The following is a 27,002-nucleotide window of genomic DNA, read 5'->3' on the forward strand; positions in this document are numbered from 1 at the left end:
TAAAATATGCTTCTAAATCTACCTTTTTGGCTTGCAATCATAATATCCAGTCTAGCCTAGGCCTAGGCCTGCACGGATCAGGTAGCGAAACGAACGAAGTGAGAGCAGAGAGCTGAGGAGGAGGAGGCCTCCTCCTCGGCCTAGGTTTCAGGCAGAAAAGAACATCTTGAGTTTGTGTAATTATATATCTATTTATAGTTATTTTAAAATATATCCCTAACATTTAAAAAATTATATATATTACTGACAATTAATTCTAAGAATGATACTCTATCTAATGATAAAATCAATTAAATGTATTTTCCGTACGAAATTAATTATATACGAGGATGGCATAAGTGATAGTTCTCTGTTATCAAAAAACAACTACATACTATACCTGCCTTGCTGGCTCGCACTCTTAGGCAGCAACACAATACTCAAGTGCGCAGTGTGATATGAGAGCAAACATGCTGTTAACTTGGTTGAGATCTGTATTTTAAAAGAAAAAGAGATGGATGGGCCTAGTAGTGAAGAATCACAAGATGTAAGTTTTATTCAATGAATACTTTTAGAGAATGTATTGGGCTAATTTTTGACAAATATAATGGTTCAAGAAACCATTTTATCCTAGCCACTACTAACTAAACTACCTAGCTAGGCCTAGCAGCTAGCTAGGGTGCCTTGGCTCGGCCCGTACTACTAGCAAAGAACTTATAACACAAGAATCTCCTGTTCTTCAATTTGCATTCAAAACACAGTATCGGAAGTACAGGGTTAAAAGGTCAAACTGGGCGACGCCATTTCACAGCATGGGAGCAGCGCCCCCTCCAAACTAGGAAGTCAATTACTCTACCCCTCTATGATTTTGACTTTCTAATTTGATGCGGGCGCCCTACTCCTCAGTCAATTACTCTATCCCCCCTAGAGCATTAGCAGATCCCCTCTATGATTTTGACTTTCTAATTTGATGCGGGCGCCCTACTCCATGGCTCACAATGGCGCCACCCATAGCTCTATTCTATCCCACAATGCCTTTCGAAATTGTTACGCGCTTCGGACGAACAAGAGATTCTTGTGTTATAAGTTCTTTGCTACTAGCTTGCAAGTTAACGGGTATGGAACGCCAATGTAGCAACAAAAGTATTAAAACATTTTTTTTTGTAGGAGGAACGGCAAGTGTTGCTATCGATCTACGAGGGTGATGACAATTTCAAGGAGTTAACTCCAACCACATTTCAATATTTGGTATTATTATTATTATTATTATTATTACTTGTATAGCGCACATTTATTACAACATTTAATTATAATCAGCGGCGCTTCACATCAATTAGTATCGTAACATTCTTTGAAATATAGTGCTTTTAAATGTTTTTTAAACTGATTATAGTCGTCTAAGTGCTTAATGTGACTTGGTAATCTGTTCCAAATTTTGGGTCCTGCTACGGCGAACGAACGGTCAACAAATGTCTTTCGTTTAGTTCGTGGGGTTGTCAGGTTATAATTGCTGGTGCTTACTGCGAGAAACATTCCGCACAGTAAGAATATCTCTCAGGTAACTTGGAGCGGAACCTTAATGCGAACGCCATACAAGACACGCTATTTTGAATTGATATCTATGAGACATCGGAAGCCAGTGCAAGGATCGCATATTATACAAATTAATTACGCCGTGGTATAGGATTCAACTGCCCACCGTTAGGGAATCCGACACGCTATTGCGCATGCCCAAAGCTCTGGGAAGTGAATTATAGCTTGCACTATTATAGTGCCACACACCACAGCACCGAGAGTCGGAGTGTTATCGGGATTTACTGTAGCCTAGTTAGTCGTTGCACAAGCGAGAGAGCGATGGATGATTGGCCTAGGCCATACATGAATAAATAATTAAAATACGACTACGCCACGCGTTAAAATAATTATTATGATATTAATAATAATCAGTATCTATCTAAGAATCGTAATGCTGTAATTAGCGTTGCGACCCCGACTTCAGTTTTTTCACATCCACACGGTGGCCGCAGTCAACAAATCAACTTTTGATTGCATGTTGTTATGTACAGTATAATGCGTTATATGAAATCTTTTATTTTGTACTTGAAAAATCATAACACTAGTCATGTAATTATATAATTCATAATTATATGAAGTTTATAATATGAATGAAGCAACCACTTTTTAATTACAAAATAAATAGGCCCACTGGTCACGTCTAACTGGTAGGCCTGCCTAGTATTTACTATTAGTGGATCCCGTATTAGTAGTAGGCATCTAGGCTAGTATAGTTCGCTGTGGCGCAGCTATGAAATGACCCATCGCAGTTGATTAGTATAGAGTCGCCAATTACCTCGCTCTGGGCATGCGCAATAGCGTGTCGGATTCCCTAACGCTGGGCAGTTGAGTTCCGGTGCCGGAATCCTAACCACGGCGAAAATTATAAGTGTGAAATGAGCAGATTATTTTCATGTGTATAATTAATAGATTAAACCTGTTCCCATTTTATTGTCATTTGGCAGTTGAAGAGTGATTGCACTGAATTTTAGTTTAATCTGGATTGCCTTTGTTTCTCTTTGCCATTTTAATGTCACATAATAGTTATTCACTTTGATGAAAACAAAGGGAGTGGGTGGGGGAAGGGAGCGATACATCTTTTATACAAATTCATAAGTAAAATTGTTTTTTCCACTATCCAGTATGTATATAAAAACATTTTTTTAATGTATATTTGATTATAATTTAAAAATAACCATACTTCTCTTCAGGTTGGAGATACAGGTCATTTTAAATCATTTTTATTAGAAATTGTCTGGGGAGAAAAGTATCCAACAGAAATGCCAAATATCAATTTAGATGCATTCTATAATAATCATATGTAAGTCAACATTTCTCTTGTGCACATGTATTTAAGGGGTATCAGGGGTTTGTATTCATATGCTATATTTCCAACAATTCTATAGCTGCTATATCTGTATTGTAGATTTGTATACTATGTATTGAAGACATGCCAACCATGAAGGTATTTTGCCAACCATGGAGGTATTTTGCCAACCATGGAGGTATTTTGCCAACTTACCCAACCCACCAATTCTGAAAATTCTTCTACTAAAAATGCTAGTTTGGTAGTCCTATGGGGGTTAGCAGGTTGTATACTGTCAATGATTTAACAATTTGTAACACATGGTTTTTTTGTTTACAGTTGATTTGTAAGGCAAGAAAGTTGCCCAAAATGATTTATCCTAGCAAGTTATACCATAAATATATTTTAGAAACTTTTTACCCACATTACCTTAGGTGATATGTACTAATGGATTCATATTGTATTATAATTGTACTGGGGACGTGTAGATGTGTAGAAGTAAAATGGGTTAGGGTTTAACAGTGATATGTACTAGTAAGTAATACTATCCCTAATATTGTATTTTGAATACTTTTACTGGTGTAGATGTGCAGAAGTAAAATGCAATGTTGTAATGAAGATTAATGAGGAGGGAGAGCAGTGGTTAGAAAGTGCAATGACCTATACATTATTTGAATGGGCCAAGGAAAATGCTGATGTACTCATGACAAATCAAGTTGAGCAGGTCATCCAGTCAAGGGTATTTACACACTTATTTAAATTTTAACTGTCATTTTTTTTAAACAAAATCTGAATTTATGGATGTGTTTTTTTACTATTTTTACCATCTTATTAAGTGTTTTGTATTTGTTGTCTTTTTTTGGCTTGCATATGCTTGTTCCTCAAAGCTGTGACCTGGGAGTTTGTTACATTCTTATGTTTTTATTTTCCACACAGATTCACCATTATATTCACTTCAGTTCTCATCACCAATCTCTTTATGAACAGGAAGACAAGTAGGGTCTATCATAGACTAACATAAAGAATATGCTTTTTCTAAGCTCTGTTCTATTGCTATAAATGAAGTATTGTTTTATATTACTAGAATGCAAGTGATGCAACTACAGAAGTGCAACAAACAAAGAAAATAAAAGAAAAGAAAGAACATATGTCCAAAGCACAGAAGAGAAAATTAGCAGATAAAACAGGTATGTAATTCTTACAAAAAATGTAACTAACATGTTAACATATAATTGCACTTATTTATGTATATCATTTATGTATAGTTTAACATTGTTTCTAAATAATCAATGTTTACACCATAAACCTTAATGTTAGATAGTTGGCTACTGCATCATTGATTCTTTGTTTAGATTTTAAAGGCGAAAAGCCAAGAGGTTGGAACTGGGTTGACATTGTAAAGGTAAGGTACATTTTTTTCTACTTGTGAGTGGTATGTTCTTATTCCTTGAAACAACCAAACTACCAAAAGTGATTTGTTTTCATGTAAATAATAAAATTATGAATTGTAACTAAGTTAAACTTTTCCCCAGTTCTTGGCTATACAGTAGGATTTGCATTATGAATTGTAACTAAGTTAAACTTTTGCCCAGTTCTTGGCTATACAGTAGGATTTGCATTATGAATTGTAACTAAGTTAAACTTTTGACCAGTTCTTGGCTATACAGTAGGATTTGCATTTACCCTGCAATTTAGGTATACAATGCCAGATGAGATGATGTCATCAATTTTTTTTTTTATTTAATTAAAATTATTTAAACATTGCACATCTGTCAGGGGTCAACCTGTCGCTTTGGGTCAGGGGTCAACCTGTAGCTTTGGGTCAGGGTCAACCTGTAGCTTTGGGTCAGGGGTGAACCTGTAGCTTTGGGTTAGGGGTCAACCTGTAGCTTTGGGTCAGGGGTCAACCTGTCAACCTGTAGCTTTGGGTCCTGTACACTACTAGGCTCGCGCTAACCGCTCGCCAATTCGCCAATGGCGACTGGAGTCTCCATTTGGCGAAAATAATTATTGCCTCGTTCGCCAAATTGGCGAAAATACATTTCCAAGCCTAGGCCTAGCCTGGTCGGCGTGACTTCTTATGGGGGCGAGAATTCGCCACACTTCGGTACTTTCTGACTCGAGTACACTTTTTACCACAACAGCATTTTATGTGACGACGTCACGATCGCCGTGTTCATTTTTTTAGTTCTGTTTAAACAGAGCGTGCCTCGATGACGTTTTAATGACACACAGTTAATGTGATTGGTTCGTGGCCGGTCGTCGTCGACGTGATGATGAGCGAATAAAAGGGGAAGTCCCTATTCTTCGACGTAGAAAATGAACTTCGAGAAGAAAATGTAAACAGAAACATGTGGACGAATACTTCCGTAAACGAGGCTGTTCTGTTATTTAAAAAGGGGAATTTTAAATTTAACAAAGTAATTACCTCAATAGTATAATGTTAACATGTTTAATTTTATTTCCCTTTCGATTATTCTAACCGAAAGTTGCGCTTTAAATTGAATAGCTAAGAAACAACGTATACTACAACGGCAACCCTGGCCAAAGCGCGTTTCGGCCGCCTACATAGAATGGGTTACGGCCGCTGCATAGCAAATTCAAAGCTTCTTAAATTTCTGTGGTACATTTCTTCCTAACGTACTTGTTTTATATAATAGATTGATAAATATTCCACTTATTAAATAATTTAATAAATCGGTAAAATTGACGTTTCGAAGCAAGTATTCCATGATGAGAGGCGACATTTTTCGACATGCCTCGTGTGCGGCGAATACTAGTTCAGAAAATGGAACAGTCCACTGTGCGGGGGTTATCCAATCATTAATTAACGCGCTAATACCTAGGCGACGGTAATTTAGTAATAAGCGGAGAACTGAATCCCCTGTAAGGAAAATGGTAAACACTGATATTTATGGTAGGGATTATTTTTTTCAGTGGTTGGTCTTGTTGGCTTCTTCGCACCAGGTCCACGCAAAGTCAAATAAAACGATGTGGTTTATCAAACAGAAATATAAATTAGCTTTAATTCATTACTAAATTAGCCAGATTTTGATAATGAGAAAGGCTAAAAAATTGTTATCGTTAAAATTGACATATGAGGCGGATGTACATAATAATAATAACCGATTTACATATCAAAATAAAGAGTATTTAAAGCCTGATAACATGCAACAAAAATTACTCCACCACCTATTATGGACCTCGTGCGATCGGGTGCGAAAATGGGTAGGTGTTTTCCAAAGTTATTTTTAGCGCGCAGATTTCGGCTCGCCGGCTTTTGTACCTCATTTTTAACTCGTGTTTTCTATTAAAATATTTAATAAACATAGATTAAAAATATATAAAAATAATCCCTTAAACAAGATCTTTCCAGGCATATAATTTTTATTCTCATGGGTACATAAGAAATAGTATATTTTTAACTTCAAAGACACGTCACTTTTTGAAATTTCACGAACGTGTTAAAATCGCGGTAACGAAAATCAGCTTCATTGGGATAAATAATAATAATATAAATGTAAAAGAAGTAAAATAACAAACAAATACATGCATTATTTATTTAATAAACATTTTTGCGAATTTTTATGGTTTTTTAAATTTGGCTAAAGGATTTTCAATTTGGCTAATGTTTTTCAAAACCTTTCGCCATTTTGGCGAACGAAAATTTGACCTTAGCGCGAGCGTAGCACTATGTAGATTCTACTGTACTGCCATAGACTGTGAAACACATTTGAATGCAACAAATAAATATAATAGTTACTATTAGTAAACATTTCTCTTTTATTTATTTGTTTTATTGGTACTTCTACAAATTGAATACTGTAGCATGTAAGTAACCTTGTTTTATACGGTTATAATATATTCATCATCTATTTCAATACCTCAATTTAATAAATTTAAATATTGTATACATAGTGGTGTTTGAAATACATTTTGATTTATTCTTGAACACATATTTATTATTATTAATCTATTGTAATCAGTATTCATGTAATAATAATTTAAATTATAACTATTTCCAATTTTTATTTAAATTTATTATTTTTCAGCTTTCAAAAACTGGAAAATCGCACGGTGATGTCTAATTTGTAATTGACAAGCATCAGGAGTCATTGGATTTGGCTTCTGTACCCTGGAGAACTGACAGTAATAATATGCATCATGACAAATATATTAAAGTATCCAGAGCATAAAATCCCACTTTTGGTGATTAAAAGCTTTCTATGTGGAATATCTGAAATGCATCAAGACAAACAATATTATTTTGGATTCTTAATTATAGATACAGTATTTAGTTAGTGGGTCCAGAACACTGTTTTACTCAACACAATTCTATAGACTGCAAACCCAAAAAAATGTGTTTTTTAGCATAAATTGCAGTTAGTACTTCAGGTTTAGTTCATTTGGACAAAGTTTGCATTACAAATTATTAATATGAATATATCTTTCATTAATACCAAGTTTTATGAATAGCCATATATATAGCCATATATATATAGCCATATATTTTTATACTGAAAACTGGAGGAATTTAATTCTTGGGTGTTTTAATTTCTTTTGAGTATCAGTTGGTGGGAATTCTTCACATATGACTTCATGATTCACTAGTATTAGTAATTTGTTGTTTGCAAATAGCATTAAACTATCAATTCAGTATAATTTCTCAGAAGTACATTAATCATTTAGTGGCGGTTTCATCGCTGTTGGTTGTCAACTGAATAAAATATATAAAATTACTTTTTTTTTGGTCTTTTAACGCTGTGAGACATCCGTAAATAGCACTTTATAAAAGATTATTATTATTATTACTAAATATTACAACAGCCTGTAAATAAATTGTAAATTAATTGAATTTATTTTTCGCTGGTATGCCAAAATATTGCAAGTGCAATTGCACTCCCTACTGCAGCATTGACATCATCTGTTGCCATCTCCACTGGTAAATCATAAACTCTTTTTAACTCTTCTTGTAAAATTTCATTTTTAAGGAGGGCATTGCCACACCCCACAATCCTTGTAATACCAGCTGTACACAATATCTCCCTTGGTAACATATCAACCAGATTCTCCATCAATCCAGAACACAGTGCTCTAGACAAATCCCCAATATTCATATTAAATGGTGTGATGTTCCTAACATCGCCTTTCTTCTTCATTGCATGTCTTTCACCAAAAATTGTGGGATTAATTTTAAGGTCTGTTTTTGTAACATTTTTCCCCTTTTCCATCAATATTGTAATTACTTTTTCATCAGTGAAGTATTCTTGTGGCACTTGCATAGCCTCCATCATTTGTTGAAACATTTTAACTGTTGCTGCAAGTACATTTCCACCGTTGAGTGATGCAGCAACTGTTAGGTATGAACCGTTGAAAAAGGGGAAATATTCTAAAGCCTGAGGAAGACTACAACGAGTTGGTTTGAAATCAGAAGGGCATTTAAAGACAGCTTGCATTGATGTCCCAACATTTACAACTGAAAGAAAGAATCTGGAGAAATTTCTTTGTGTTGTGCAGGATTGTGGTATCAGGAAATTTGAGTTAATAAATAATTATCTTGTAATTTATTATAAATGTGGTAGTACATTATTATTTGTTTTGCATTGTTTCTAGCATTAGAAATTTCACACAAGTTATTTAACTGTAGAACTTGATTTACCTGCATGTGTATCAGATATCAAGTGGGGTAATATTGAACATTGTAGATCACCCATGGCAACACCTACACCAGCTCCTTTTGGTATTCCTAGCCACGAGGCTTTTAGTTCACCAACTTTTCTGGCTGGTTGAATTACGTTTGGTAGCAAGTTTATTGGAAAACCAGTATTCTGTAGACTGTATAAAGTAATTGAATTATTAGATCAAAAATCAATTGACTGTTAACTATTTGCAGAATAAAGACTAACAAAATAAACTTGCATTTACATTTGTTTATTCCATGAATTTGTGACTGTGTTGTAAAACCCCCAACTTGCTGCATTTTGCACTGACATAACAGGTTTTACTAGGCCACATAATATAGCAGTTAGCATATCCATAATCGTTCCAGCACAATCAAATCTTACATTTGTGTTACTTCCAAAGAAACTAGGAATATTCTTTTTGATCCATATCAAAGTTGCACATCCATGTCCAGTAGCAAGGTTGAGATGCGAATCAGGTTGCGGCAGAGTTGTAAGAAAGTCTTCTGAGCATCTCGCATCCTGCCATGTATACAAAGGACTGATGTTATCATCTTGATAACTTGATAGATCTAAACAATCATCTATTTGATGGGCGGTAATTAGGTGGGAACTCCATAAAATGACGCCATGCATTTGTCCGGATACAGCAATGCGCCCTATGTGTTTACGGTGCTCGTCTTTCAGTCTTTGGATGCATGTTGTGCAGGCTTCAAGGATTTTCAAGTGGCATTGCTCACTACCCAATGGTGAAGTATCGCTAACAATATCGGCATTGGTATTTTCAGATTGCACATCAAGAACTTGCTGATTTTCACTATCGATGACAGCAACTTTGACAGAGGTTGTACCCAAATCAATACCAAGTACTAAGAAGCTCATTTTTCATTTCTGTACTGTATTCTATAAAATAAACACACGACACTAATAAATATTAATATAAAAACATTAATATAAAAACAATATTATAGTACTGTAGTATAAACAAAATACTGCATTGCATGGATTCCCTTCTTGTCAATTAAAAAAAATAGACAAACTTCTCATTTCAATTAGATACCTAAAATGCCTAATTAAATAATTGATTGTTTGGCTTAAATATATTTCAAATTAAATCATTTTATTGTAAAAATGTACAAACAAATATACAGTATTAACAAAAATATGTTGAATGTTGTGTGCATTTATACATTCTCCATGTTTTCCTCCTATTCAGAAATTTCTGTTCAGGCCACCCACCCACCCACCACCATATTTCGGCAGTTCTCTTATTGAAAAAGATTGACATTTTATATATTTAGAATAATTATTTTTACATAAATTAAAATAAAAAATTAGTTATAAAAATAATATTTTCATTCCTAGCAATTTTTTATTTTTATACATCTCTTAAAAATATATTACTAGAAGATACAATGTATTTTGAAAAACTTTTTGTGAATACGTAGGCTGTTGGGCGGCGTAAAAATTGTTGACTACTGCTGCTGCTGCTGCTCGCTCGACGACGACGACCTCTCGGCGGCGGGGTGGAGAGAGACAGATATCACCATATCATTCGGGTCGGCCTTGGACAAAATGTTGTTAGACTGATCTATCAAACAGTTAATAAAATGGGTTGTTGTAAAAAGAAATGTTTGCCGTCAACAAACATTGTACCAGCCACACTTGCTTATATATTTCTAATTGGAACCACGTCATTATTTTTTGTATTTATGTAAGTACTATTATGTATTAAAATAATACTGGGTAGAGTTCTTGTTGAAAATGTACGTAGGCTAGGCCCAGACCTATGTAGGAGGCAAGACGAGCTAAACTAAACACTCTGAAATTATGTAGCGTCGGCCTAGCCTAGCTAGGTCTTTGTTTTTGCCATTGGGGAGACGGATTGCTTGTTGATAGACCCAGCTATGTTAGTTCTAACTTGTAGGCTGTATCTTCAAACCAACGCCTTTTTTATTTGGGATTAATTGTTAATGTTAGGCCTAATTCTTTCTACTGCCGAGTTAACTGTGAGTGTTGGCCTAGCTAGTAGTAGGTAGCTAGCTAGGCCTAGCCTAGTCCCCCTCTCTATATAGGCTAGGCCTAGGTTATGCTATATTTTGTATGCCAAAACAAAGTTGTAGTTTTACATGTATTGTTATTTAAAACATGGAGCTTTAAAAATTAGAATAGAAGGCCTCTCTAGCCTAGCTAGGCCTTTTTCATTGACATTGATTAATTAATCATCATCAGCTGTCAAATGAATAATTTGTAAATTGTAATTATATTAATATTATTTGTTAATAATATATTCCAAATTGAATTTTGATTATGTTATTTATCATGATGTGGTCATTGTCAAATTATATACAGGTTATTAACAATAATATTAATAAATCTGGCAAAATTTTTATGCGAATTACTTATTCCGGTATTACCTAATCAATATGTGGCGACTGATTCATTCACATTTGTGAAGGAAATCCAACATGTTGACACTTCGCACAAATGTATGGTGTCATTTGATGTTGTTAGTTTGTTCACGAACATCCCCCTGTTTGAATGCATTGACATTGCTGTTGACTATATCACTAATGATGTCAATTATAATATGAGCTTAAACAAAAGCGATTTACGCAAATTGTTTTTACTTGCTACAGAAAAAACCAATTTCATATTCAATGGTGATATTTATGATCAAATAGACGGTGTGTAAATGGGATCCCCACTTGCACCTGTTTTAGCCAATTTATTTATGGGTCATCATGAACAAACATGGTTAAAGAACTTCTCACAAGCTTCGGTCATGTTTTACTGTCGTTATGTTGATGACATTTTTTGTTTATTCAATACAAAAGATGATGCAAATACTTTCTTTGACTATATTAACGATCAACACCCCAACATAAAGTTCACAATTGAATATGAGATTGACCATTGTCTTCCATTTTTAGATATAATGTTAAACAATAATGGTTCTTCTGTCGTAACTTCGGTCTTCAGGAAGCCTACCTTCACGGGTCTCCTCACTAATTTTAACAGTTTCACTTCCTTTTCTTACAAAATTGGGCTTGTTCGTACTTTGATTGACAGAGTTTACAAATTGAATAATTCCTGGTCTAGCTTTAACAATGACATTTCAACTCTTAAAACCATTTTAAGTAAAAACTGTTTTCCACTCAGTATAATTAATGACAATATTTACAGATATCTTAGTAATATTTTTTCTCCTTGCAATGTTGCGTCAGTTGAGTCGATTATTGAACAAAACAAGGTTCTTTATTTTAAATTACCTTACTTACAGTTTGCCAAATGCGCACAACAAAGAATCGACAAAATTACACGTAAATATTACAAAGGTATTAATATTAAATTAGCTTTCAAATCATTCAAAATTTCAAACTTGTTTAGTCTTAAAGACCCTGTCCCTGATGTGTTCCGCTCTTGTGTTGTATATAAATTTAAATGTATGGGATGTAATTCCACGTATATTGGTGAAACCAATAGACGGTTATCAATGCGGGTGCGTGAACATTTCAGGGACAAGGCTTCTCACATTTTTCAACATCTGTAGGATTCAAAACGGTGTAAGGCCCTCGCTAATGCGGGTTGCTTCACCGTTCTGGATTCTGCAGATTCCGCTTTCAAACTTAAGGTCAAGGAAGCCCTTCACATCTCGTGGAGTAAACCTTCCTTGAACAAACAAATCTATAACTTAGGCGTCACACTTGCCATATGATTGGTTGTTGCCTACATTCCTTGTTTTATTATGCTAATTACTTACCGTACCTATTTACATACAATATGTCCTATTGGTATATATAAGCACTCTAGGCGTTGTTTACTGTTCTGATGATGAGAATAGTTTCTCGAAACATGTCACATTTACATTTTAAGGCAATTTGCCTTTTTATTAAATGCCTTGTTATAGTCATCCTAACTCGCAAGTTTGGTGGTATTATTCATGATTAATTTATAATTAATATGGTCAAATCACACCCTCCTCAATGCACCATAAACAGTAATAAAATTCAGACTTAATTTAGTGCATGGAATGCGTAATGTCTCTATGCACTTGACATTAAAAACTAAAAAGGCCAACTTCGTCGGATAAAATTAAAATATATTGTAAAGAAAAATTTAATGTATAAAATTAAAAGAATTGTAAAATCGTTGTTGCATGTTGCAAGTTTCCCCAGAGTATGGTAGTAGGTACTGTATATGGCTTAGCAATGTACTGCTTAGCAATGTATTGCTTAGCAATGTATTGCTTAGCAATGTTTAAACTACAGGAATAAATAAAAATACATTTTCATGTACAGTGCTGCATTGTTTTTATTTGGGATCAACTACATTTGAAATGTAGACCTCTGAACCTGTAAAACATATCACCTTTTACTTTATGAATCATTGTTGTAAAAACAAATGTTTAAAATTGAATTTGACAATCTGAATATTAAGCATAGTAATGTACTACTACCATAATACAATGGCTGCCTTTTGTAATGCTATTAATTACATAAATAAAAATCAATTATACTTGTTATTACCACAGTGATTCCTAATCTTAGAGTATGCAATCTTCTAATACAAAATACATTATGCATTTTGTATTTGTTCTTTGGATAACCATGAAATTAGACATACTGTTTGTGCTACGTTGTCTCTACTTAGTTTATCCAAAGAAAAATACAAACATAATTTATTCAAACCAGATGAATTATTTTAGAACAAAGTACATTCTTTTAAAAATGTTTATATGATTTAATGATAATATTTTTCCAAGATAGTCTTTTTTGGAAATAAGTAGCCATACTTAAGAATTTTCAAGTACAGTAATATAAACTTCAAGTGTTTTGTTGCACGATTTTCATAATGTTTATTACCAGTATTGCTGTTTCTTTTTTTTCACAGCATACCAACTCTTACAAAAGATTATACCATATTTATACCAATTTATGATGGTATCTTATTCTTATTTGTTCTTGGAAATTTTCTTCTGGCAACCTTTGTCGACCCTGGAGTTATTCCACAATGTGAGTATTTTATTTTTAAACAGAACAGATTCTGTCTGAAATATTACGGTCCTTGTTATTGAATGCAATAAAATGGTTGAACTTCAATAAACAATTGATTGATAATGCTGAAATTTAGTCAATTTAACATTTGTTCAGTTAAGATAATAATTCGCTCTAGAGCTCTCAGAATCTCAATGTGCTGATACAGTATGATAAAGTATGTGACATTGAACTTGCATAAAATTAACCAAGCACGTTATTAAAACTGATTTATTTTTAAATAAAATTGTCAATATTTATAGCAAAAGGGGATGAAGACAAAGAGGAAGAATCAAGAGCCCCTTTATACAAAGTAGTTGAGATTCAAGGGTACCAAGTACGCATGAAATGGTGTTCAACTTGTGGATTCTACAGGCCACCTCGTTGCTCACATTGCTCAGTTTGTAATCACTGTATAGAAGTATGTATTGTTTCTTATTTTAAAACAGCATTTTATTTCTTTATGTCTTGAAGACCTTCCAGTCACGTAATGCAGTGGACAAAGGCCCCTAGTTTAGCGCTCCTAAGGGGCCCTCCAATACTGAGTAGTTGCATTGGGACTCCTTATGTTCTGGGGTCCAATGCTGGGTTTAGCCAGTGAGAGCTCATAGCCGTTCTGCCACTGGGAATTCTAATCACATTGTCTGTGTGTTACAAACAAAGTCCCTTTGTTTTTCCTGTCTTGATATTCTAAAGCTGTGGTAGGTGAACATTCCTGTTAAAACCACATTTCTTTTTCTCTCTTTCATTTAAAGTGAAGTAAAAGTTTTAAATCATCTACAATCTTTACATTTAACTACTGTACTTACTAAAGTAGTACTACGGTACAAATCAATTAAAAAATGTACAGTTAATTAAATCAATGAATGATATTGAGGATTGTTTTTGTGAAAGCTTTACTTGTGCTTTTAAAGGAAAGATCTCATTTCCTTGTATGTCATGTGACCTAGCCTTGTGAACTAATAAGCCATTCCTTCAACATGATTCATGTTGCACAAACCATGGATGTATAAAATTAAATTTTATACCTCCATGGTAACAAACTACTGTATTTCAGAGACAAGACTCTCATTAAAACTGATTCTTTATTATTATTTTGCAGTCCATCCAATTACTTTAAATTATGATTTGTTTACTATTAATCAACCCTTTTTACTTTTGAAGTATAAAATATACTTTTTATTTTGGCATTGAAGGAAACATTCAAAGTTTAATGCGGGTCCAAAAGTAAATGAAAGATATAAAGCACTCTCTGTGGAGTATATCTAATACAGGATTCTCATTGAATGTGTTAATGTTCCTGTCTCTAAATTTGACAAAATATGTCCATTTGCTTCTGTGATTTCTGTCCTTATTCTTGATGTACAGTACACACATTGTAATCCTCAAAGTACAGTAATAAATTATACTTTACAGCACCTAAAAAGTGCAGCATAAGAATGTTTATCCAACATATTTATTAAATGTGAATACAGTAAATGAGGTTAAGAATCATCATGTTTCATTTTGCTCCTAACAGTGTTGGCTGAGATATTGATATGTTTTGATTTACATTTTCTTCCTTAATTCCTTATTTTGAATCATCATGTTTCATTTTGCTCCTAACAGTGTTGGCTGAGATATTGATATGTTTTGATTTACATTTTCTTCCTTAATTCCTTATTTTGAATCATCATGTTTCATTTTGCTCCTAACAGTGTTGGCTGAGACATGTTTTGATTTACATTTTCTTCTTTAATTCCTTATCTTGAATTGTTGCATTAGTTGTTTCAATCCATTGATTGATTTTTGTTTATTACTTTTAAATTCTTTTTATTGATTGGTACGTGATTAATTCAGAATTTTTTGGGGATTTTATTTTTGTTAACAAAATCTTGTAAGATGGACATTTTTTAATGAAATTATTGTTGTAAAGTGATTTAACAGAATAACATAATAAAACATTGTCACCAAAGATAAAGATTATTTTATGAAACATCGCTGTAAAGCCAGAGGCGACAGTCATGATAATATGGTAATGAATATTACTATTGTGTCAAAGCAATATGTTAGAAAGGTCAATTGTTCTAGAATTACTAAGTGAAAAGTTAGATTTAAGTAATTAAGTAAGGAATGAGTCTAACTGGCCTACACTAGAGACCAACTTGAAAACCAGGTTCTTCAGAGAACATTTTAAAAATACTCACCTTCATAGATATTTATATTTTGTGTAGAATGATATCATCCAATAATTTAGCTAATCAATCAAATAGATTTATAATGCCGCCCTCTACTAATAATCTATTAATCAAATTAATAATTAACTTGAAGATGTATTGTCCTCCCAAAAGCATGAAAAATGAAGATTAATTAAATCAGACTTTGAATAGGTTATTTTTTAATTTTAATAAAGTAAATCACTTCCGTAGAAAAAACACGGCAAAAAAATAATGTTTTCACTTATAAAATAACATGATAAATGGTTAAATTCAACCAAAAATCCATTGGCTGGCAGCCAATTTGACCATTTTTTGCTTTAAATTCCATCCAAATGTTTTATGATCCAATTTTTGGTCAAAGTCAATAACTATTATGTGACATTAAAATGGCATATTCAACAAAAAAAATTTTTGAAAATTATTTTCAGATGGACAATACATCTTTAAGACATTTATCACTAGACCTTGTGTCTTTTTAAGATCTTAAAATGGACCTGAAATGGACTTTCGATTTTCAAGAAATTCATACATGTTATTTAAATGTATCAAATTAACACAAACCCATACAAATAAAAACAAAATGTATAGTATTTTGAGTAAAAACGAAATTTTAAGATACCATGGTAAATTAGCGAAAATTACTCACGCCATTGCAATATTCTATTTCAACGGCCGTCGGAAGCCTCTATATTCACGACGTCGCATATACACACGATGATATCGAGAGCGTGTATGCCGCCCGATAGTCAGTGAATGATCGACGGCCTGGAAAGATACCCGAAGTGTTGACACTAATACTAATTTATTCAATATCTAATGTTGTTGAAATATAGGTCCCTAAAATGTACTTCGTTTGTTCTAAAACCCGAATTTAGAAGGCCTACTGTACCTCCCAAACCTTTACTAGGCCTAACTAGGCTAGGCCCCCAATCCAGCGCGCTCCGTTTCATGTGCATCCAAGGACCAAAGCGATATCAACAACTTGCTGTGCTCATTGTCCAGCCAAAGTAAAATATGAATAAAATTCGTTTTCGAACTGCCTGATTCGTGACAAATAAATTATCATCTCATATTGCTAATTTAATTCTGCTAAACTAAAAACTAAAGAAACTAGCACATTTTAGCAGTATAAATTACGAACGATATACAAAATACACGAACAGAAAATATGGATACGCATCATTGCGCACGGAGCTGTATCCCGGACAACGTTGCCAGGCCAACTTCGGTATTGCCAGAAAAAAAACGTTGATTTTAAGATTTTAAATCGTCATTTACTCGATAAATAACCGTTTATACGGTAATAATTTTATCTAAAAAAATTCTAAATACGTTTCTGCAAATGCACAAGCATTTTTTAGAAAATACTCCATAGATTTCAAGAGTTATAGCCAAAAAACTGCAAATTGTCCATTGGAGGGATAGGAATATATTCGCAAAGTGACGTCACCCGCAAATTTTTTTGATTTTCAAATAGGGCTTTCCCCAAAAGGGCCAATTTATATTTTGTAACAATATACATTCTAGCAACACCTAATAGCCCCCAAAACATCATTCTAAAATGAAAAAAATCGAAAATCCATTTCAGGTCCATTTTAATGGTACAATAGTTTATCATAACTGATTCAAATTTAGTGGGCAAGATAAATTTGTGTCTTTTTGACTAGTCTAAGTTGGTTTTAACTTTTAGTGGCGATGCAGGAAATTTATAGAATTTTTTTTTAATTAACCATCTACTAGTATTTATCTTTCAGTAAATTTTTTATTTTTTATTTCAGAAATTTGATCATCACTGTCCATGGGTGAATAACTGTATTGGACGTCGGAATTACAAGTATTTTGTACAGTTTCTTCTGTCATTGACTATTCATATGGTGTCTGTGTTTACATTCACATTGATCTATATCCTGACTCATAAAGAAGATCTGAAAACAACAAAGTGTATTGTTGGGTATCCTTTTTGTTACTAATACGCTACTTTTACACAATCTAGCCTATACAAAATCTATAGGCCTAATTCTTTACCTGTTTTATGATGTGTTTCTTTTTAAATTCACCATGATTACTGATTTTTGTAATGTCTTCACATCAAGACAGACATGTTAGGCAATACAATATGTTGTTGATAAAATTATAAGAGTATTTTACACAGGTTTTTCAATTTCTTAGAACTATATCTTTTGAATACGGACTAAATAAAATTTTGGAAATTTGAATCAATTCTACACTGTCCCTCATTTCTACACTGTCCCTCATTTCTACACTGTCCCTCAATTCTACACTGTTGTCCCTCATTTCTACACTGTTGTCCCTCAATTCTACACTGTTGTCCCTCAATTCTACACTGTTGTCCCTCAATTCTACACTGTTGTCCCTCATTTCTACACTGTTGTCCCTCAATTCTACACTGTTGTCCCTCATTTCTGTGAATAGTTTCTGTGGTACTTTAGTCATACAGACTCTGTCATGATCCTCTTCGATTTTTTTTAAAGAGTATTTTTGTTTTGTGTTAAAAAACCTTTCAAAAATGTTGATGAAACTTAGCGACATTTCTGACTCTCAGTTAACATTCTCATGTTTCATTTGTTTACTAATCAAGTTTTCCAATGTTTTATAGAAACGTATAACTGACTTGTGTTATTCTTTGTGTTTTACACTCTACTATCCTTCAATACTTGTTACTTGTTATTGTTTTATTGATTGTGTTTGCTTCTTAACCAGCACAGTTTTTGCGTAGTAGGCATAGTAGCTTTGACATCGTTTCCTGTGTTTGGCCTTGCAGGCTTCCATATGTCCTTAGCAACCAGAGGCCGGACGACCTATGAGCAGGTACTTGTGCTGTCGTCCAAAAGTGTGTTGCATGTTAATATATTTGTGCTATGTGCATTTGTCTTGTTTTTACATTGTCTGTGTAATAATGCTACTTTTGAAAGATGTTTGTTGAAATATGTTGGAAATGTACTGTATGTGGTATGTTTTTTACATCTCACTGTTAATACTTTGTGGGGCGCAGTCATGCATTTTGTAAATAAATTTAAATGTTTATGCAAAAATGATTAGTATTTATGTTTAATACAGGACTCCCCACTGACTGCGCCCCAAGCAACGTCATTGTTGTGATTGGTTGTTATAATTTCACTGTGATTTTCATATAAATTTTACAAGCTACTGTAAGAGTGCATTGTATATATTTTCATGATCTAGAATCAGTTTTTATCGACAGCACAAGTTTGGCTAAATGCAAATTTTGTACAAATGTGTAAATTTGCATTATAAGTACTGTATCGTTAATCTTGATGTCAGAGCTTAAGAAAGATGTTTGTGGTACATTGAATTTACAATCAATCAATTTGTAGAACAAAGAAGTTAAGCTATGTATTTATCATCATTGACACTAATTCTCAGTATCTGCATTACAAACTATGTTAAAAACATTTAAAGTTAAAGAGTGTAAAGTTACAGACTTACATTTGTTTATAGTTGTCTTTTTCACATATTTCTTAATCACAATGGATATTGATGATCAGCTATAAAATGTCTTCTAACCCTACATTGCGTTTTATTCAGTGATTAGTACATTATCATTCCAGCTTATCCTTCAAATTTGACATCTGATAAATATTTGTTGTGTTCTATGATCTATATCTTTAAGTAATGTGATACATGTATATTTTATATCCATTTTTAAATATTCACTTATTTTGGTGATTATGTTTTGTATGACTGCATGTGCTATCATTTCCTTGACAACACTAATTAGTCTTGTTATTTTGGTGATTGTGTTTCTTACATTCATACCGGTCATTATTTTAAGTATATTCCATTCCACCCTGGTCACCAGGGGGCGCACCACAAATGAACAGGTATGTATACAGCACTGTTTTGTACATTTTATGTCTGCACTATTGAGCACAGGGGGCGCAGGAGTGGTATGAACATTGATAAAAAAGTCATTCAACGGGGGCTCTAGCCCCCTCGTCGGGGAGCCTAGCCCCCCGTCGGGGAACACGGGTACTTTTTGTCGGGGAATAATAATATACAGTAAAAATCGTTCACTTCGTAGCTTCAGCGCCTAGAAAACCGCGACGTTCCATTGACCGTGAGTACATCAGAGGGCTATTATGCACTATGCATTCATTATTGCCAGCGATCTAGCTAAACAGTAGCTAGGTACACACTTGTCTGGCGGTATCCCTTTGTACGAATCGTTCAACGTTGGGTCCAGACGCGTGATGTCATGTTCCATCCAGGGACCAAAATGTGTATTGTAGTTACTTTCCAGGCGAAGTTTACCGACGGTTACGTCGTGTACTGTGTGTCGACGTACGCTACACTACAGGAAAAACGAATTATGTTAATTGTTTGTATGTTCACAAATTTTTTGATTTACAAGTAACCCTCTACCATGGGGCACTTAAAATATATATTTCATACATTACTAAACAAAAAAACATGCTATTATTTTCACTTAGCCAACATCTTATTAATTATAGCTAAGTTATTAAATTTTCAATGTCCTGTATGAACTTCTCACCACTCGGAAGTTCAGATGGACGTACGTACGCACGCATACACTTGGGAAGTAGGCTATAAACTGATTTCCCCGACTACTAAAAGGTTCTACGCTTGCGGACGCACCCCACCTCCCCCTCTAAAATAAAGGCAAAATGGACCACTTTATTTAAGCCTCTAGGCCCGATGTTTCCATAGTATAAGATGCAATTTTTGAAGACCTGCAGCTCTGGTTTTAAAAATGTTCTTAGCTCAGCCCCAACCATAAAGCTGGTCATATTTCGAAGAATAATAAGTGCATTTTCCGGGACCTAACAGCTCTATTTTTCAAAAATGTCTTAGCTCAGTCACAACCATGATAGGGACTATATTTTGTTTCTTGTTTTGAAGTATAATAAGTCCAATTTCCGGGACCTCCAACTCTATTTTTCTAAATTTTCTTAGCTCCATCCCAACCACGGTTGTCTGTTTCTGTAGACTTGTAATTTCGTTTCATAGTATCATTAATATGTATATAAATTAATTGCAACTTCCGGGGACCTAGCAGCTCTATTTTTCAAAATTTTCTTACGCCTATGCGATAAACAATATAGGCACACCTCTTCGCCTGTTGGTAGCCTACGCTTTACGTTTGCGTATATTAATTTTTCTAAGCTACAATTTACCCGATAAATATAGCCATATTTTGAATTTTTTTTTTAAATTGAAAAATATGGATTGAAACAGTCATCATCGCGCATCGTGTTTTTGCACGCAGTATTTTATTTATGCATTATAAAAAATGGAAAAAGTGGCTACCCTAAATCTTATTAAAATGGCCTCAAATGACGCTAGAACACCGGGGGCCCTTGGCGGCCCCCAGCCTAGTGATGCTCGCTTCGCTCGCATAGCCCCCTCGTCGGGGAATGTAGCCCCCGCTTCTGGAAAATCCTGGCGCCACCGCTGTTCTACACGTCTTGTAATTTTGGTAATACACATCAAATACACCTACTTTTAGGTTATTAATCATCTATTTTAGTATTCTCATATTTTGAAATGTTACTATTAAGTACTTTCTATCTTAACATCTGTAGTGTAGATACATCATTTATACATGTTATCCAAGTTTTAAAGATTTTGTCTTTATTTTGTCAGTGTTTAATAATGATAATTTGTACAGCATGATTCTTAATGTAACAAACCGAATGTTTGTAAACAATACTGCTGTAATGTGTATGATTGATTCCATCATTGTTGGATTGGAAATATATTGATATTATAAAATCCAAAAGTCTGTCATATGAATGGACACTTAATATGCTTGATTTGTGCTTAATGTAAATAACATTTTCACATCCTGTTTCAATAATCATGGTCTAAATATTATCTATAAAATATTCACAAAGTTTGTATATGAGTGACTCAAAGCCAACTTGCTCTGTTTATGTACAGAATGCTTCCATCAATAAACCTTTGCGTCTTTAATGGTGAGATTAATCTTGTTCATCTGTTTAAAATTGTTTTCAATAGGATGAATTAAACCATTTTTTTTTAGGTAACAGGCAAGTTCAGAAGTGGTCATAATCCTTTTGATATGGGATGTTGGAGTAACTGTGGTGATGTATTCTGCATACCATGGCGACCAAGGTAAATGTCTTATTCTCATTTTAATAAATCTTAAGGGTTATGCAGTCAAATGATACAACAATATCTAAATGAATATGTCTTTATCCTGATATCAATCTATCTATCTATCTAATATCTAAATGAATATGTCTTTATCCTGATATCAATCTATCTATCTAATATCTAAATGAATATGTCTTTAATATCCTGATATCAATCTATCTATTTATCTATCTAATATCTAAATGAATATGTCTTTATCCTGATATCAATCTATCTATCTATCTAATATCTAAATGAATATGTCTTTATCCTGATATCTATCTATCTATCTAATATCTAAATGAATATGTCTTTATCTTGATATCAATCTCATTGTTCATGAATATATTGTTATATTTCTGTCTTCATAATATTTGTTGTTTGTCTTCATAATATTTGTTGTAATTTTTTTTTCTTCACTATATTCTTTACATTCTATAATTCAATTTTGTCATAGTCTTGAATTTTTAATATTTGTATTATCATTCTTGATTCTTATTGTCATAATCATAATCTTTATTGTCATAATCTTTATTGTCATAATCTTAATCTTTGTTGTCATAATCTTTGTTGTCATAATCTTTATTGTCATAATCTTTATTGTCATAATCATAATCTTTATTGTCATAATCATAATCTTTATTGTCATAATCATAATCTTTATTGTCATACAATAATCTTTATTGTCATAATCATAATCTTTATTGTCATAATCATAATCTTTATTGACATAATTTAAGTTGTAAATGTTATCTTTTTCAGTATTGTTGCAAGCAGAATCATACTAATTTAAGGCAATTTAATTGCACCACTTTTTTTAGTTTTGGATTACAATGGTTATGATTGTCTTTCAGATATTTAGGTTACAAAGGATGTACATTGACATTGGCAGCACTCTATGCTCCTCAACCACTTAAAAACCTGTCTGAAAGTGAGATTCGTCTTAACGTCAGTGGAAATGGTGCTCCACCAGTCTTCAACAGATCAAATAATTACCCAAACTATGTAAATCTCTTGTAATTACTATGTATATTGTATATTACATTGAGCCCAGTACTGTTATTAGGTGTGAATAACTGGACATGCATCTAATGGTCAACCAGTGACCACTCTGAGTTAGGGTAGTCATTTTGTAAACATTTATTCTTGTTTTAAACCATTAAAGTATTATCTCAAACTGATTCAAAATCATAAATAAATTATAAATACATTATAATGCTGAGAGAATATCGTGTTTTGATCATGATGTCTGCTTTTGTTTTCACAGAGTGTCAATTCCCCTAGTAACCATGCTGTAATGTATGGCAAACCTAATTATCAAGACGAAGGTCAGAGTTTAGACACTGAGGAAGAAGAGCCACCACCATATGCTAGAACACCACTACGTCAAGACTTTCAGCATTTACGAGAAATGGCACGAGTTGCACCACCTCAGGCTTCTAACAGACACGAACAAAGCAACGGTGATAAAACACCTCCAATGTATGATTACAACCCGGTTGAGAACCTACAGAGTCCATCGTCCCGTCGACAACCAAGAATCGAACAACCTATTCAAAATAATGTTCACATAGACAATAGAGGGCAAGTTTTACCACCAGATGAATTAAGATCTAATCCAAATTCTGGGAAGCCAATCGGCAGGCACCAAAATATACAACTCGAACAATCACGAGTTCGTCGCCCGATTTCATTTGTGACGGCGCTTGAAATGAGCAGAGAGGCTGAAGATATGCAGAAGTCGCAGTCTTCGCCTACTAAAAAGTCAACATCAATGAAACCAAAGGCCAATGGACGAAACCAACATTTTCGTGGTAACAAGGACTCAACACCAGGCCATGCATATTGTATGCAAGACTCATCACACATGGGCTCACAGAGTTTTGAAGTTTCTGTATAAATTGGACCAAAATTTGTTGTAATGTTGAAAAAACTGTGAATATCATTTATTTTCGCTCACAAATAGTGTTTATGTGAATATCTCATGCAATATAAATAGTGTAGCATTTTTAATAAAGTTGATGGTAAGCTACAGCCTAACATTTAGAGCTTAACAGGCTTGAGGAAATATCTTTGGATGCAATGTAAACGTGTGGATAGCTTGTTGTCGTCGTCTACAGAATATTTTCCTCGCACTGATTTTCAAGAAGTTGTGTGGATGAATTCTAGAATTGCTACCAATTCCGTAAATATTTGTATGTTAGAAGACAAACTGTATGTAATATTTGTTGATATTTTAAGACATTTTTGGACATTATTTGTATTAGTACTGGTACAAATTTGATAATTCTAGAAAGTTTGTATTATTTAGGAAAGCTTCTTATATTTGAGGAGATTATGTTTCTTATTTAAGTATCAAATGATGTATCTCAGAAGTGTTTTTAGTGTGACTCTCTTGTTTAAATGTGTTTTTTATTTCAATAATGTGTACATCAAACTCTGATAATATAAAGAATGCCTACCGTTCCTCACACATTACTACATTTGTACATTTTCTGTGAATTGCTATTAAACCCATAATTCTGCATTGCAACTAATATAACCTACCTGTAATTCTCTAATAAAAAAAAACCTCTGTAAACTAAATATTGATCATGTGATCAAATTTAAATGGACAATTGTAAATATGTTCAGTTCACTATGCATCTACAATTTAACAGAATCAAGCATTAATATTAAAAGCTGATGTAAAATTTGGCTTACACTTGGTTCATACTTTATCACTTATTTTATAATTTTGTTAGACATCACCTTGCTCCTAGTGTAAGTATTTAAGTTTTAGAACACAATTCGTGCTCATATATTACAATTTCTTTTTATGTGAATTTTCTTGTATTTTTTTGATTGGAATTCAGATATTATATTCTCAATTTCTGAAGAAAAAAATGTTTGGGGTAATGTTGCACCTTGTTTGAGACATGATGTCATAATTATTCATGCGATATTCTAAAGTAAAACGTTCTTTATTTTATTTATATCATTGTTTATGATACTGCTGGATTGTATCATGATGTATATATTATATACTTTTAAGATTTGTAAAACACTAACAATTATTATTTTTTAGTATTTAATAAAGAAATAGAATGCCTTAGAATGGTTAATATATAAATTATATGAAATGAATATCTCTGTTTATTTAATATAGAGATACCGTACTTGGTAAAACAGAGTAAGATTCCCTGGTAAAATGCCAAAAAAACTTGGTAGACTCTGATTTCATTGTTTAAAAAAAAATATCATTTTTGTAGTTAAATAGATCAATTACAAGAACGGTTTCATCAATATCTGCTGTGAAAACTAATACACTGTCCTGAATATAATAATAGCCACTGCACCAGTTATACCGTGTGTAACATTTTTCAAAAAATGTAGTGAAAATTGACGTACGATTTTCTATTAAAAATGTACTTATATTATATACAAAGTTCATACACAATCTATTGTATCATGTAATTTTATAGCTCCATGATTGTAAATAGTTGATATAGTTAAAATTTACATTATAAAGACGTTTACAGTAATCCAATAACTCTTAAGAATGGTATTATAACTGTAATTTTTATTAATACCATTGATAATTATAAAGAGTTATTGAATTACTGTAAACATCACATACAAAACATTTAATTTATTTTGGTAACTAATTTTCAGATGTAAAGATATTAATGTTAATTAAGAAACTAAATAAATTGGTAATGTCTGAAAAAATGAAATGAATGTTCCTTGAATACTCGCAAGTAATTTATCACAGAGGAGTAATGTTGGCAGAGCTGCTAGATTTTGTTTTCAGTGTAGTTTTTGTAAATTGCTGGCCAAGTGGACCATCTTGTGACATAAATGTGGGATTTTAATTAATTTTTAAGTTTATACAATACGACTAGAACAATCAATTTCTTTGTTGCCAAGTTCAATCGTTTTGTGTATTTAACAATTTGGCTTTTAAATTACCCAAACAAATTGTTTATTTATAAATCACAATTTAAGAAAATATAATTATTCAAGTTATAGTAATAAAGTGTTAACATAAGAATGCACTGTTATTTATTTCATTTACTACTACAGTACAACTCCTCATTTGGGACACCTCTACTAAGGGGACACTTTTGAGCATGCCAAATGGTACTAAGGGGACACTTTTGAGCATGCCAAATGGTACTAAGGGGACACTTTTGAGCATGCCAAATGGTACTAAGGGGACACTTTTACACGAAATGAGGGCCATTATAACACTAAAGAAAAATCTCTATTAAAAGGACACTTTTGAGCATGCCAAATGGTTGATTTGATAATGGAGGTATAAAAAGGCCATATAGATGGCTGCAGTCGCGTGCTCAAATTTGAGTTAGTGTTTACCGACCGACCGACATAGTGAGCTGTAGAGTTGCGTTGCATGCGACTGAAAATAAAAATGTAGAACTCCATGATTTGGAGTCGCAAAACAACAAAAAGACCATTCATTAGATGGTTATTAGGAATAAAGTAGATAAGGACATCATATCTACCAAGGTATTGAATCAGGAACTTACTAAAATTGCAAACTGGTTAAAATCTTTCGTTAAATGTTAAAAAAAACTAATTTATTATTTTTCGTTCAGTAAATAATCCTCCCCAACATTCCTAAATTATATTCTGGCATCACCGAAATTGAAAGAACAAAAGCAACAACCTTTCTTTTTATTAAAATACTTATCTTTTATTTCTCACATTAATATAATTTCATTAAAACTATCAAGAGTGGTCGGTGTCCTCAATAAACTTAAACATGCCTTGCCGACGTCCTCCGTTTTACTATTAATTTATAAATCACTTTTTTTGCCACATTTAATTTATGGTATAACCGTTTGGGGTTTTACTTCAAAAATTAATTTAAATTGTATTTATATTTTGCAAAATAGAGCTTTAAGATCAGTTTATAATGTACATTACCTCCACCATTCTGCTCCTCTTTTTGTCTTATCTAATACACTTAATATTTACGACTTACTTACAAAAAATGTTGCTTTATTTATAACATAATCAACTGCCCAGAGTTTTTGATAATTATTTTCAAACTTTTAGTTCAGTTCATAATTATAATACCAGAATT

The 27,002-nt window shown here is 33.0% G+C and overlaps 3 protein-coding genes across 5 annotated transcripts; 2 read left to right on the forward strand and 1 right to left on the reverse strand.

Moving 5' to 3' along the window:
- Nucleotides 1–352: 352 nt before the first annotated feature.
- On the forward strand, nucleotides 353–8,773 carry LOC140045567 (RWD domain-containing protein 4-like). Its single transcript, XM_072090534.1, has 7 exons — nucleotides 353–526; nucleotides 1,147–1,227; nucleotides 2,745–2,854; nucleotides 3,425–3,578; nucleotides 3,924–4,026; nucleotides 4,192–4,241; nucleotides 6,892–8,773. Exons 1-7 carry the CDS (start codon nucleotides 494–496, stop codon nucleotides 6,925–6,927), a joined length of 567 nt encoding a protein of 188 aa, XP_071946635.1. The 5' UTR covers nucleotides 353–493; the 3' UTR covers nucleotides 6,928–8,773.
- On the reverse strand, nucleotides 7,696–9,746 carry LOC140045566 (sedoheptulokinase-like). Of its 3 annotated transcripts, none has more exons than XM_072090531.1 (4): nucleotides 9,670–9,746; nucleotides 8,765–9,423; nucleotides 8,499–8,674; nucleotides 7,696–8,315 (listed from the first exon to the last, which is right to left on the reverse strand). In XM_072090531.1, exons 2-4 carry the CDS (start codon nucleotides 9,400–9,402, stop codon nucleotides 7,696–7,698), a joined length of 1,434 nt encoding a protein of 477 aa, XP_071946632.1. In that variant the 5' UTR covers nucleotides 9,403–9,423; nucleotides 9,670–9,746. The 3 variants fall into 3 exon arrangements, with proteins under 3 accessions (XP_071946632.1, XP_071946634.1, XP_071946633.1); XM_072090533.1 differs by having other exon boundaries at nucleotides 9,711–9,726; XM_072090532.1 differs by lacking the exon at nucleotides 9,670–9,746 and having other exon boundaries at nucleotides 8,765–9,531.
- A 284-nt stretch (nucleotides 9,747–10,030) lies between these two features.
- Nucleotides 10,031–25,956, forward strand: LOC140045568 (palmitoyltransferase ZDHHC5-A-like). Its single transcript, XM_072090535.1, has 8 exons — nucleotides 10,031–10,234; nucleotides 13,414–13,535; nucleotides 13,820–13,977; nucleotides 17,533–17,705; nucleotides 19,515–19,617; nucleotides 21,801–21,892; nucleotides 22,768–22,918; nucleotides 23,181–25,956. The coding sequence occupies exons 1-8, from the start codon at nucleotides 10,131–10,133 to the stop codon at nucleotides 23,811–23,813; spliced, it is 1,536 nt and encodes a 511-aa protein (XP_071946636.1). The 5' UTR covers nucleotides 10,031–10,130; the 3' UTR covers nucleotides 23,814–25,956.
- Nucleotides 25,957–27,002: the final 1,046 nt, after the last annotated feature.

The sequence above is a fragment of the Antedon mediterranea genome, chromosome 3 (genome assembly GCF_964355755.1).
Source record: "Antedon mediterranea chromosome 3, ecAntMedi1.1, whole genome shotgun sequence".
Classification (NCBI taxonomy): Eukaryota; Metazoa; Echinodermata; class Crinoidea; order Comatulida; family Antedonidae; genus Antedon; species Antedon mediterranea.

Bases quoted from the DNA above. Each gene is read 5' to 3' on its own strand.
- LOC140045567 (XM_072090534.1), top strand. From the start codon at position 494: ATGGATGGGCCTAGTAGTGAAGAATCACAAGAT. The intron at 2,855-3,424 runs GTAAGTCAACAT...TTACTGGTGTAG, and splicing joins GCATTCTATAATAATCATAT to ATGTGCAGAAGTAAAATGCA. The intron at 4,027-4,191 runs GTATGTAATTCT...TTCTTTGTTTAG, and splicing joins AAAATTAGCAGATAAAACAG to ATTTTAAAGGCGAAAAGCCA.
- LOC140045566 (XM_072090531.1), bottom strand. From the start codon at position 9,402: ATGAGCTTCTTAGTACTTGGTATTGATTTGGGTACAACCTCTGTCAAA. The intron at 8,675-8,764 runs GTAAATGCAAGT...TACTTTATACAG, and splicing joins AATTCATGGAATAAACAAAT to TCTACAGAATACTGGTTTTC. The intron at 8,316-8,498 runs GTAAATCAAGTT...TCTTTCTTTCAG, and splicing joins GATATCTGATACACATGCAG to TTGTAAATGTTGGGACATCA.
- LOC140045568 (XM_072090535.1), top strand. From the start codon at position 10,131: ATGGGTTGTTGTAAAAAGAAATGTTTGCCGTCAACAAACATTGTACCA. The intron at 13,536-13,819 runs GTGAGTATTTTA...CAATATTTATAG, and splicing joins CCCTGGAGTTATTCCACAAT to CAAAAGGGGATGAAGACAAA. The intron at 13,978-17,532 runs GTATGTATTGTT...TTTTTATTTCAG, and splicing joins TTTGTAATCACTGTATAGAA to AAATTTGATCATCACTGTCC.